This window comes from Mytilus trossulus, chromosome 1 (assembly GCF_036588685.1).
Source record: "Mytilus trossulus isolate FHL-02 chromosome 1, PNRI_Mtr1.1.1.hap1, whole genome shotgun sequence".
Lineage (NCBI taxonomy): Eukaryota > Metazoa > Mollusca > Bivalvia > Mytilida > Mytilidae > Mytilus > Mytilus trossulus.
Genome location: NC_086373.1, coordinates 13,195,957 through 13,209,599, shown reverse-complemented (window position 1 = coordinate 13,209,599; position 13,643 = coordinate 13,195,957). Strand labels below are relative to the sequence as shown.

General features: G+C 31.5%; 2 protein-coding genes across 5 annotated transcripts in view; one reads left to right on the top strand and one right to left on the bottom strand.

Annotated features, from left to right (window-relative positions):
* The window catches only part of LOC134715605 (VWFA and cache domain-containing protein 1-like), a 157,500-nt gene that overhangs the window by 92,565 nt on the left and 51,292 nt on the right, over window positions 1–13,643 (top strand). The gene's annotated exons all lie outside the window — the stretch shown is intronic.
* LOC134715631 (tetraspanin-18-like) overlaps window positions 1–13,643 on the bottom strand; it is a 41,160-nt gene that overhangs the window by 15,644 nt on the left and 11,873 nt on the right. The window contains exons 1-2 of one of the 4 annotated variants that reach the window (XM_063577952.1): window positions 7,124–7,377; window positions 1,360–1,539 (exon numbers count right to left, since the gene is read on the bottom strand). In XM_063577952.1, coding sequence (XP_063434022.1) covers window positions 1,360–1,539; window positions 7,124–7,147 — 204 coding nt within the window. In that variant the 5' untranslated portion in view covers window positions 7,148–7,377. Of the gene's footprint in view, window positions 1–1,359; window positions 1,540–5,824; window positions 5,940–6,152; window positions 6,672–7,123; window positions 7,378–13,643 lie in introns of those variants that run through there. The other 3 variants (XM_063577944.1, XM_063577970.1, XM_063577961.1) reach the window with 3 other exon arrangements.

Below are 13,643 nucleotides of genomic sequence, written 5' to 3'. Positions count from 1 at the left end.
ATTCTTCACTTAACATTGAAACAAACAAACAAATCAAAATCTGACAAAGACCACTTGATCATATTCACAACTCAGGGACAGATCTATAGTATTTATTTTAAAAAATTTGTAAGGGTTCCACGGAACCCGGTGTCTCGCCTACTTTTGCTGTAAATCGCAGGCTCAACAAAAGTGAGGAAAAAAATCAATAAAAATTTTCTTCTTGATACTATCTTTTTATTGTAAGAAGCTTCTGTCCAAGTTTGGTAAAAATCCAGGATAGTTTTTGAATCTAATAAATGTTTTAAAAACTTTAACTGCAGACTCTATGTAATGTTAACTGGAAGAAATCTAAGTCCATTTATAAGTAAAATACGGAAAAAATGGATTTATTTTTTTACAAAATTTACTTCTGGATACTATCTAAGGATCGTAAACAAGCTTCTGTCTAAAATTGGTACAAACCCAGGATAGTTTAAGAAAGTTATTAAAATTTTAAAAACTTTAACCACAGAGTGAATGTAATGTTTCCCCGCAGAAAAACTAAGTCCATTTATAAGTAAAATACTGAAAAAATGGAATTTTATTTTTACAAAATTTACTTCTGGATACTATCTTATGATCATAAACAAGCTTCTGTCCAAGTTTGGTACAAACCAAGGATAGTTTAAAAAAGTTATTAAGATTTTGAAAACCTTAACCACAGAGTGAATGTAATGTTTCCCCGCAGAAAAACTAAGTCCATTTAAAAGTAAAATATGGAAAAAAATTATTTATTTTTTTACAAAATTTACTTCTGGATACTATCTAAGGATAGTAAACAAGCTTCTGTCTAAAATTGGTACAAACCCAGGATAGTTTAAGAAAGTTATTAAAATTTTAAAAACTTTAACCACAGAGTGAATGTAATGTTTCCCCACAGAAAAACTAAGTCCATTTATAAGTAAAATACTGAAAAAATGGAATTTTATTTTTACAAAATTTACTTCTGGATACTATCTTATGATCATAAACAAGCTTCTTTCCAAGCTTGGTAGAAATCCAGTATAGTTAAAGAAAGTTATTAAAATTTCAAAAACTTTAACCACAGGGTGAATATTTGTTGACGCCGCCGACGACGCCGACGCCGACGGAATGTAGGATCGCTTAGTCTCGCTTTTTTTTACTAAAGTCGAAGGCTCGACAAAAAGAGGGGCGTTATTCAGGATTACTGAAATAAACTGCCGAGTGGATCAAACCATACAATTTTTGGACGATTTGATAGCCGAAATTCAAAAATATCTTGAAAAACATAATTTATTGTCTTTCATTAAATGGGAGGGGTACATTCTTTACGCCCCCTAAATGTCACTGCAAGTGAATAGAAACAAAAAGACTTACAAGAAGGAAAACATTATAACAATGTAAAAGTCCAACAAGTTGATTGACACATCGATCAGAGTTGTTTCTCCTGTTTCTTTTTCTTGGTATGGCCCTGTGTGTATTGTCCATATAAAGTCGCTGCTTTTTATGATGGTTTATGTTGTTGTCTGCACTGTTTGATAAAGATTTCTTCAATGGCTGAAAATAGAAACGGATATTTCTTAATATATGATTAAGCAATTACACTGTATGATTTGGCCTCTTAAGATATGACCAATTAACGTTGATCACGTACAGGATGGTGTGACCTGTGTTCAGCCTCCTCGGATATGGCATACTTCAAGATTTAGTACAAGTAAAGACAAGATTTTAATACACAAAATATTTATTTATAAGTGATAACTTTTGTATTGAAAAAATACCAACTTATACTGACTATAGGAGTCAAAAGTTCATATCTGCACACAGGTATTCCAAGTATTTGAAATGATTTTATAATGTGTTAGCCCCACCTTGAGTGCACACCTTTGCAATTTAAGATGACAATGCAATACAAATGATTTCCGCTATTACCTGTAACTAACATAATTGTACCTGTGTGATGAAATGTCACAGATTTCTTTCATAATCTAAAATGAAGTTACTCAGGTCATTTGGAAAACACGATTTATCAAATAATACAAAAACATTATTTGTATCAATCTGACTGAATAAGAAAAGTTTTTTTTTTGTTTACAGAAAACTTGATGTTTTTCTTCACTAAGAGGATTAAATGTCAATCATAAAGCCTGTCGATGTGTTACTATGATACCGAACATTTACCGGAAATACTTAGAAGGGATTTGGTACGAGGTTCAGTAGTCGAAGTCACCAGAATTAAATTAAATGGAAAAATCTTGTCACAATCAATATAAAGATATTTTTCTTAAGCAAACGAAATATGTTCGCATGACAATTGTTTAAATGTCTTTTCATGGAAAGACGTTTTCTGCGGAAACTTTATTTAAGACTGAGTTAATCTTATTTCAAATCTGCCTGTTTTGTGAAATGGAGCGACAGAATTTCAGCAGTGTTACAAATCCTGACGTGATCTCAGGAAACGGATTTCAATTTCGTTTAAGGAACTGGATGAAATAATTAAAATAATGTGTTTTACTAGGTGTGGTAAAGTCCGGGTACATTTTAAAAAACTCTTCGTTAGTTTCATGACTATTTGTTCACTAGTGTTCTAATCTGATTAGAGGTCAATGCTTTTCGAATGATTTTTTTTATATCATGCATTCACTAATGATGCACTATTTAAAGATTTTCTTAAGAAAAAAATAGACAAAGTTTTGTTAAGGCCATCTTGGCTCTTTGTATCTATAATATGTCAATAGCACTGTTGGTGAGATGTAAGCCTCTCAACTTATAAGTGATTCGATACTTGCCAAAGCTATTTTTCTATATATATTTTTTTAACAAAAAACTTTAATTCGACGGCTATGGCTACTTTTTTGTTGTTATTTAAAATATATTTTCCACATGAATTTATACATCCGGATTAACTTTCTCACTTTTGAAACCGTCAGGTGGACTCCTCATAGCGTTCTAGTCAAGCAGTCCGTATAGGTACTGTCAAAGATATGATATACAATTGGTAAGGATGCGGCATTTGAAGTCAAAGCAAAGACTGGTCGGTTTGGAGTCATATTAGTGTGTCTAGGGAGATATATGTCTTTCTGTTGACTATTGCATTGCGAGTTTGTATATTACCGACTGAAATTATTGTTCTAGTACCAGGATGTTTAGACTCGTCCTGCATATACATGTGACATTTGTCACTGGACGTTTAGCAATATACAATCAATTACTTCATATTCCAACTCTGGTTTGTCTTTCAACGTGCTTTTGATATCGGTGAGGACTTTGCTATGTTTTCGTATTTCTGTATACAGTTTAATGATTGGTCGTTTATTTCATATTGTCCTATTTTTTTCACGAAAGGCTGTTTGAAACTGGAGCTCTATGATTTTTTTTGCGTGACAAATTAACTTTTCTGCTATAAACAATTCAACAAGTTCTCTGTAATTAGAATGAAAACAGTTTGCATAACACGTATATTACAAAATAGCTCAGCCTGGATGTATTTATATTAACTGAAGCAGTAAAAACAGCAACCTAGACAGTGGTTAGAACGAAATCGTTAAACGAGCACTTACAGTTTGCTGGGTAATAGCTTAGAACGGAAGTAGTGAAGAGGTTTATACATTAGTAAACATACTAAAATACATAAAGCCATCTGTTAACCCTTGTCAATTGTGTCTCAATTTGTCAATATGACGACTCTGGCTAATAAAAAAAGTGATTTCAAAAAACGATAATTAAGAGACTATTCATTTAATGTCTCAAAAAGCGCATTTCGTCAAATTAACTTCTTATTGTTTTAACATTATTATTGTACAACTTTTTTTATTGATTTTCGGCAGAAAGTGTTTAATCTGATCTGAAACTAATAAAACATATGTTTATGAAATTTTCAGCCTAGAATTTTCAATCTAAATCTTGTAAAACAAGTGCGACAGACTACAGCCGATCAATCAGATTGGTGTAGAATTTATCACATTATCACCCATCCCATCCTTCAATACAACGAAACCACAATGTTTGCCATCTGAGTATCCAGGGATATCAAATTAAATGTGTCGCTTTTCTGATAAAAATATTTGGAATCTTCTCCTCGCGCACCTGCTGGTATGATTAACCCACAGAGGTAATATTTAACCTCTTGGGATTAACCATACTTTGGAACAAGTTTCACTCTTTACTGAATTTCGAATATGGGTTATCATCCAGTATAAGTTATACATAAGGAGATAAGCAGTCTGCTATACTTATAGTGTTGTTTTAGTTACTAATTTCACTGATCAATTATCCTCTAAATGCGTTTATTGCACAATTACTTAGCTTTACAATGCGCATTGTGGTATAAATTTTTCTTTAACAAACGCAGAGAAATTCTGTATAGCCAATCAAGGTCGTTAAAAAAATTCATTTATTGCAGAGAAATTCATAACATCACAATAAAGATGAAACAAGTTCCTTAACATCATATATTATATATTTGTGCTATAAAGGTATTAACCGATTCCGAGATGGAAATTGTCTACTCATATTGTATTTTACCAATTGTAATAATTTCAGGAGGTTATTAAAATCTACAGTTTTTGCGATGGAAATGATTTAGACGTAATCAAATAATAGAGAGAACATTTAAATGTAGCTTTTTAGTAACACTTAACTCGTCTTTTATTGTAGAAGTCGATTCGATAAATTGTTAATAACGCATCTATTTAGTTGACAAGCTACTCGTAACAGCTGACATGACTAACCCAAATACAAAGACTTGGTCATCAACGATCTTTCGCCAGTTTCATTTTAGTTAATGAAGTTCCATTTAGGTCCGTTATGTTCATTTCTTCAGTAAGCTATGTTTGAGCAATCTTCTCTGAACCTTGTTCGCTTAAGCAGTCACATCGTGTAATTGTATAGCGGATCGCTGCTTATCAAGTGTATGGAAACGAAAATTTGATTGATTATTTGGCAAAATTTCATTTGCAAATGTCAACCAAGGTTTTGGCCTCGTGAAAGCTTTGGCTAAATGTAAATATATAGATTGAGACAACGACGTTTCTTGTCAAATTAAATATTATTCTCACGTTTTGTTGCAATGCAATCGAACAAGCTGAAAATTAAATTCAATGTCTTTATGAAAAAACTAAATAAAACTGATAGACGAGGAACAATATTTTTGATTATTTAACGTGAAAAATGTTAAAATTAAATTTGTTCCAAGTCGTTATCTCTAAAAGGCGTAACTTTACAACAAATTACTTTTACAATTATTGCATTCTTAACCAATTTTGAGAATTATCATCTGTATAATATGATCACAGATTTTATAATCACTCTGTATTTAATAAGTTTGTTCATTTATAGGTCTATTATCAGATAGGACTATAATGACACGTTTGTCCGGGGTAAATTATTATTGATTTTATCATGCATTCATTTCCAGTTTAATACAGAATACGTTTAATGAAATGAAGAACAAAGCAGAAATTTAAATAAATGAATATGATGAAATAGTTCTGTCTTTATTCAACTGAATAACTAAAAGTTCGTTTTCATTAATCTCAAATTACCAGAAACTTAACATGCTTCCGAGTTAACTGCTCGTAAAATCATGTGAAAATAATACAAAATCAAGTGGAGAGGATTTAGGTTCATCTCTTCCTAGTTGTCGTGTATTTAACACATGTTTTTAAAATCAACTTGTTTTCGACAGAGCGTCGTTGCGTTTTCGCCATTTTCCTTTAGACTGAAGCAAAACAAAAACCAACATTTGAATGTTATTCATCCCTTCCATAAGAATGTTTTCTTTCATATATCACATTACAAATTCATTATTTAATTTTCATAATGAAACAAGTCCTTTACAAACCAGATATTATCACTTTGCCTGGAACTGTTTGTATAAGTCGAATTACCGCCTGTAGCGCTCTGAACTATGTACATTTCATAATGTTTATGTAAACATCATCAAACAGGTGAAATACAGTTTCTTCAAATGACTTGAGAATAAATTATAAGTTTTTAACAAATTTCCTAAAAAAAAGTCAAAGATCAATAAAAATTTCCTTACGCAGGGAAAACCACATTGTACATACATCTACGCCATAAATATTGAAAGAATAGACGTCCTGTTAAACTGTTAAAATGTGCAATTTATATTATGTCATATGTTCAGAATTAAGGAAAAGAAAACTCACCACTTTGTGCAAAGCAATCCCATGTTTTCGAACATCATATTTCTGTTTCATTTTCACAATTATTTCACAAAGAACACACTAATTTCAAAATAAATTCTTCCATTTGATGGTAAACAATCTCAATCAATTTCCCCTCCAAATACTTATATTGCCTGGGGGATTAACATGGTGTAGATAGTACTGACCACTTCTGACTAACCAGGTTATAACAACTTATATAATCTCTTTATCCAAACACAGATTAAATACTTATTGTTATTCTTTCCGATCATTTAACACTATCATACATTTTTTTGTTTCAATCGGACAAATTGTCCAAGCCTGTTTCAATAATTGAATGACATTTGAAATATTCACATGTGGCGGATGTTAAAATGATGACGCTAAACTGAATGAACCAATTTCTGTAGGATGTTACATCAACCATCTCAAGTAGTTTTATAATTTTGGGATTTTGACTTGTACTCCTTTCAGATTAACATTTTCCCTTTATTTTTCTGAGTAAGTTGGATCTCTTTTGATGTTGAAAATGACAATACACAAAACAATGTATTCCTAGAGAAAATATCCTCAAGCAAACTTGATGTCAATTTTGCGGTTTCAAAGGGAAGAGAGAGTGTTTAAATTTTCATTGAATAGTGATTATAGTGATTAGTATATACGCCCTTGTAATTTCGACGAAGAAAAGGCGAATACACAACGAAGGAGGTCTTATGAAACTTCACTGTTCGATAGTGTCCTTTTTCTGATTTAAAAATAAACAACAGTGTATCGGGGGAAAGTGGTTATTTACACGTCTACTTGTACAGCTGGAACAGATAAGGATTTAACATGCTTTTAATTCAATTATTTTCGGATTTTCTTGAGCCACGTTGCTAACTTTGCCCTACAATGTTAAATTCAAAACATGGCAGTTACTGAGAGGTTGATGTAAGTCGTTGACTTTAGTAGAAAAGTACTTATATACTTACTTCCGTTAGTTCTGTAGGATCCATGTGTGATTTTGATGATGGTATTTGATCTCAATTCTTTAAGAACCCTTCACCAGAAGTACTTGTTCAAACTTAAAGAAAATGTTATAATCCATTTTAAAAATCCATTTATTTGAATAAAAATACACTGTAATAATTTATACGTGGAAATATTTTGATAAATAAAGAAAGTTCACATACAGTTGGTGATAAGAAAGTTCCCAGACACATGCAGAGCATGCAATCAAGATCTACACGAATGTATCAAATTTCTTCTCTTAGTTGTAAACAAACGCATTTGACAAACATACTCCACTCACATTTTGGCGGGCTTGCTTTCTCTAGGTAACGTTAAGATTAAAATGTAAATTTAGGTTTTTAAAAATATCGACAAAATTTTCAATACAGACCGGTAGTAAAGCTTTTTGTTCGTGTTCATTGAACTTTAATTCCATTCATTCACTTCATCACAAATTGACTCCATTTTTAAAATCGGAAGACTGTAGTTTTTGGAGAATAATTCAGTTTTACACACGATTTCCCATACAAGAGAGATATCCATAATAATTTACGTTATTATGTTCAATTTATGTGATATAGATTAAGCGTAAATTATACAGTTATTTACGATTTTTCTATAAGTTATTCATAAATATCTATAGGGCAACTAGCATGTCATCTGTGATAGCAGTAATCGGCTGTAATAAAATCATTTTAGTTGGAACGGACATAAAATCTTTTATTAAAAAAGGTTAACGACTTATTATTTGAATTAAAATTTCTAGGCACTGAGTTCTATCCTAGAACTATTTTAATTTCTCCCCTTCTCCTCTAGATATATAACAAACTGCTATCAAAAATATTCTCTTAATTTGAAAATAAAGGTTATTTATATAAAGCGGTCAATGTTTTAGCATTAATCTCCTCACGTGTCATACCTTTACCACTCTCACTTTCTTAATGCCATTTATTGTGGTTTTTTTTAAAATGGACAAAGGTACTTTCAATTCAAAATATAAGATAGACATGGGAAGTGGCAAAAGTCCTGTTATAGTTACACATTACTTTTTCAAATATTTCCGAATAACTGCAAGGCTTTATCAACATAATGAATTTGTTCAGTCTTTTCATCAAATACTACTTTTAATGAGGTACAAAGGGATATTTTCTAACCACTTGACTGTTTACGGAAGCCGATATATGGGTCATCCAAAAAAAATAATTATGTCGCTACGTCGTAATTTCGAGAGAAAAAAATGTGGGGTCGATATCAATAAAACAGCCACCAGCAACAATAAAAACTGAACAAGACATCAAACAAACGGTATTCAACAACTGTCAACTTTATATTCAATAATAGGCAAGTGTGTACACACATATATGCTTATATTTTGTTAGAAATCCCGGGGAGTTAGATTAGCTAATGGGATTATCCCCTCGCTATACTAACTATAAACATCACAATGGGTTCCGATTTTAGTTCATTTGAAATAGACTGTGTAGTATTACCAAATATTGACCTTGATAAAGGTCATACCACAGTGATTCTGTCGTGTTGTCCGTCGAAACTTGACAATCTAATAAGAGCAATTTTCCCCGATTATGTTAAAGTTGAGAATAGTATTATATCTATGGATATCTTAAAATTGATAAAAAACAATTAAATAACATCGATGTTCAGAGGCTGAATCAGGATTTTGAAGGGTCGAGGTGGTACTCTGAAAATGTAAAAATGACTGCTGAATGTAAAAATATCTTTGCTTCTATCATATTCCTTAATTCGTATAGCGCATCTCTTTACTCGCTCGCTCAATGTTCAGTTTCTATGTAGATTATTTTTTGTGCATACAAACAAACAGATAGAGTTTACTGTTATAATGTATTTTAAGCATTGGATCCAAAGTGCTTATCTGCTTATGTACACCGAAGAAACAAAACAATGCAATTCAATTATTCAAAGAGACTTTAATAAAAGCTTTTTCGAAACTGGTTGTTTAAAAAGGAACTGAACTCTGGTAAATCTGTCAGCTAAATGCATCAAAAGTATTTCACTTCAGCAATTTAAACCATTTTTACTCCTATAACATATCCTAAATTGGTGCTTTTCTTTTGCGCCAAATGGCATTTCATTCGCGTGAAAAATCTCTCATTGGCGCCACAAACCATATATCATTTGTGCCAAAATAAATCATTTTATTTTGGCCTATACAACAGGTAAATACAGGTAAAAAGTATAAAAAAGATTTATTCAATAGAGACTTTTCTTTAAAACGCAGTATTTGTTTGCATAATAACACATATTCATCAGAAATCAGGTATCATAAAACCACATTGAAAGCACTACACATTCACTGATAAGAGACTTTTGATAATAATGTTTAAAACACAGTTCTGTTATAAATCACTATTTATTAGAAGTTTACCCAAAAACATATTCTAAATTTATAAAAATGTATTCGTACAATTGCGTGCATTTGCAGATAGATAGTATGAATTTGGCAACACAAAGATACTTTAACTCGTAGTTCTGTGCGTACAACCTGTGATGGTCTTTCAGTTATGTCTGACATCAGATGCTTTTCGAATTTCATGTGTATATGACTCTGAGTTGTGATTCATGACACGGAGCAATGAGTATTTATCGGTATATGTTACCTGTAAAATGGCGTAAATGTATTTTTTTTAGGCAAATGAAATATAAACTTTTGGCCCAAAAATAAAAATAGGATTTTGTAAAATTTTACTGCTTATGCAATGCGCCAATTTTAAACAGCTCATAATCAAATTAAGATGTACTGACAATTTCTAACATAACATGGCTCAGATAAAGAGGCGTGTTGCAATATTTTACATGTATGAACGAAATAATTAAGTTGCTTTTAAAAAATGTCAAATTGACATGTTTGTAGAATAAATTGGTTTTTTTATCAAATCAAAAGAAATAGAATGAATAAGAACTGAATCATCTAGATGTTACATCAAAGATGAAGTGGATGTAAGCATTAATGGCCTGTTGTCCGGTATGGGTATTGATTATTGTTTAAGGTCGTATGGTGACCTATATGTTTGCAAACTTCTACTTGGAAAGTTCACTCGTTTGCAATCATGCCTCATCTTACAATTCCTTTTTATATCGAGGTTTTCTTCTATGTCGCCTTCGTTTGTAATACTCAACTTTGTTTCGGATTGCAGAGTTAAACAAACACATCGTGAACCATGTATATTTTTAGACCACTTAATTCAAAGTTTATACAAAAAATCATTAAATAATATGTGTTCATTGAGGTTGTTGCTAAATTAGTCCCAAACGAGTTAGAGAACAAAGCCTATTGGAATGTTTTGACAGAAATGTCATCATTCATTTCTTAAGTCAATAAAACTCGAATAACAATTTGTCAAATATTCTGTTTTTAGTTTGATCTGCGGGGCCAATTTACGATCATCGTTAAAAATCTAAACCATTAACACTGTAAACTAAAAACACTTAAACATTGAATAGGATACCCATTAAAATACGAAAATCAATCCGCAGTGAATGACATGAGTTATGAGAGAGCCAAGTATGGTGCGAAGATCAACATTGACTTAGGAGCTCATCTGTCCTAGGCTTTTGTACTCATTCATTACATCATGTCCCATCAACAATTGCAATCTATTCTTCTCCGTATTCAGTCAACAATACCGCCTTGGTTAAATTGATTTCCTTAATTGTGGTAACGGCAAGTTTATTTGTTTTCTAAGAAATTTATGAAACATGGAGTAAAATTTTAAACAGTTTTATTAATTTACAACTTTATTTGGTAAATGAATTACTTAAAAGTGACATTAAAACCGTTAAAACACGCCATAACTTCTGAAAAGACAAATTACCGACAAATAAGGACATTCTTACAATTATCTAGCATATTTTATAAGGACGAAACAAATGCTGGGATAAATATCGTGTATCAAGGAAGATTAACATACCAGAAATAGAATAAAAGAACGGTTGTTTCAGTACTGAAATTTAATTATTTTCCAATTTATATTTCAGATTATTTCTTTAATTTTAATGAACAAGAAAAGGTTTACATAACTATGAGTTTGACTGTCCCTCTGGTGTCTTTCGTCCCCTTTTGGGGTCTACTGGCTACTTCCATGGAATCCATGTGAATTAACACTTGTAAATTTAATTTACCGATATGATGTAAAACTTTTTTTAATAGATACATATTTCTGTTTTATGATTCAGGATACTAACCCAAGTTTCATATCTTATCCGGTATAGTGATACATTTGTGCAACCTTTACCATAAACTGCATCACAAGAACAAAGTTAGAAGTTTTGTGAGAATTTTTTTTTTAAATTTAGTTAAAATTAATTTTATAATTTGTTTTATTTAAAAGGGTTTTAGAATAAAATACGAAGATATATCATAATTTGATAAACCTATATATACTTTGTTGCATGTCTGATTACCAACCAGTACCAATTCATCTTGTTTGAAATTGAATTTCTTTTATTTTATCACGTATAGAAATATACGATTTGTTTTTAATTTCCTCGAAAACAGAAAAGAAGTAAATCGTATGTAATTGTTGCTCAAATAAAGAACTCAATATGAAGTGTGAATTTTATTCCTGCTCCAGAGATTCTTTGTCAATCACTTATTTCATTAAGGAAGCTTTGACAATACACTAGGGATTTAAAAAAGTCAGTTCGTGAAGTAAGATCGATCTTTTAGGGTAGAAATCTCTATTGAAATACATAATTCATGCAGCGAGCCAGTATTGTTAACGACTTGACGTCTTAAAGCTACAAGGGGAAAACATGTAGTCCCATCATCGACTTATGTTCGTGTCAAAAATCCACCAAGATCGATGGATTGTTCAAAGACGTTTCACCACAGTGTATATGACTGTATGACTTCAGGTTTTTTGTTATATTTGGTAAAGAATTATGTCTTTGAGCAAGGACTAACAGCGAGCAGTTTGAATACATTGAGGTCAATGGTTAAACTTATAACTAAGAGAGGGAAACATGTCGAGTTGAATCAATAAATACGCTGAAGAAGGTCATGCATCTTTTATAAATCTTTCTGTCGGACAAGGCTTTGATTGAAATTAATTACACTAACCTTACGGCATTAGTAAATTAGGCTAGTAATTAGAATTGTTGTCGTCTTCTGCTTTAATGGATAGTATCAAGTCCTCAGTTGTCAGCAGGAAGACAAATTTTCAGCGGCGAAATGCTGGCCGGGCAGCCGTCCCGAAATTGGCTAAAGTATTTACTACCTATACGAACATAGATTTTTTTCATTCTTTTGTTTTTGTAGTGAAAAAAATGCACTGTACGTTTTCTTTTTATATATATTTGACGCTAAATTGATTTTTCAAAATCTAGACCAAAAGAGATCGCAGGAAATTATGGAAAATGTCGACCCACCCTTCACAATTTTTACTTGATATATAGACATTTTTTGTGCTTTCTTTTCATTGCTGATAGTGATAATGTCTTTGTTATTTTCCAAATTGTGCGTCTCAATAACTTAACATGTAGAAGAATCCGTGCCAGCATAGTTTGAAAGTATCCTGTCCAGTGGTAAATAATAACGAATCCTTGGTTATTTCTATTCAACGTATTGTTCACACTAGCCTTTGACTTTGTATACCGTTTATCTTCAGGAAGAAACAAAAAAAAAAGGCTCGAGGAAAAAGGCAGCTTAATTTTTAAGGACAAACGAAATTATATATAAACAGAGAACCATGCAACGTTAGTCAGATTAACATCATACGTAATGTTTTAAACTATAGATTCTCTACACACTTGATTCAGAAAAAGTCTCATTCTCTACACTATAGGAATGCAAAAAGCATAAGAGTGAGCATGCATGTTCATTGACTTGTTTAAATTAACTTAGTTAGTCATGAGTCTGGCAGTCTTCATGACTACCTCACACGTTTCAAATCATTAATTAGACGAACTAAAAAAAAACGCTCATTTGAATATATTTTCACAAGTCAGAGAATAAAGGAATTACTTAATTTAAACATTTCCTGAATTTTAATTAGTAGCAATTACTTCTTCAAGTAGTGAAAAAGATTTATAGCTTCCTTATTTGAGCCCAATTCCAATCTTAACTTCAAATGTCTCGGGTCACGCCAGAACATACAAAGAACAAAGGACAAAAACATATCAGCATGGAACAATCTATCTCTGGCATATTAGATAACTTTAATAATCCTCTCACGGAATGAGAAAATATATCGTCTTAAATTCAGGTTATTGATGATGGTGTAGTGTATCACAGAGGAACATCAGTCAGGTTTAATACCTGTAATTAATACCTGTAATTCATAAAAGTTGCTGCCATAAATATAATCATATTAAACATATCATTTTTCTTTATATTGATCTTCTGATACTTTTTACTTTTCTTTTTAAGGTTCTATAATTACATCACTAATCAGGAAATTAGCCAAACCAGTAAAGTGATATCGTGATCATAGTAATACATCACCTTTGCTTTATATCACTGAG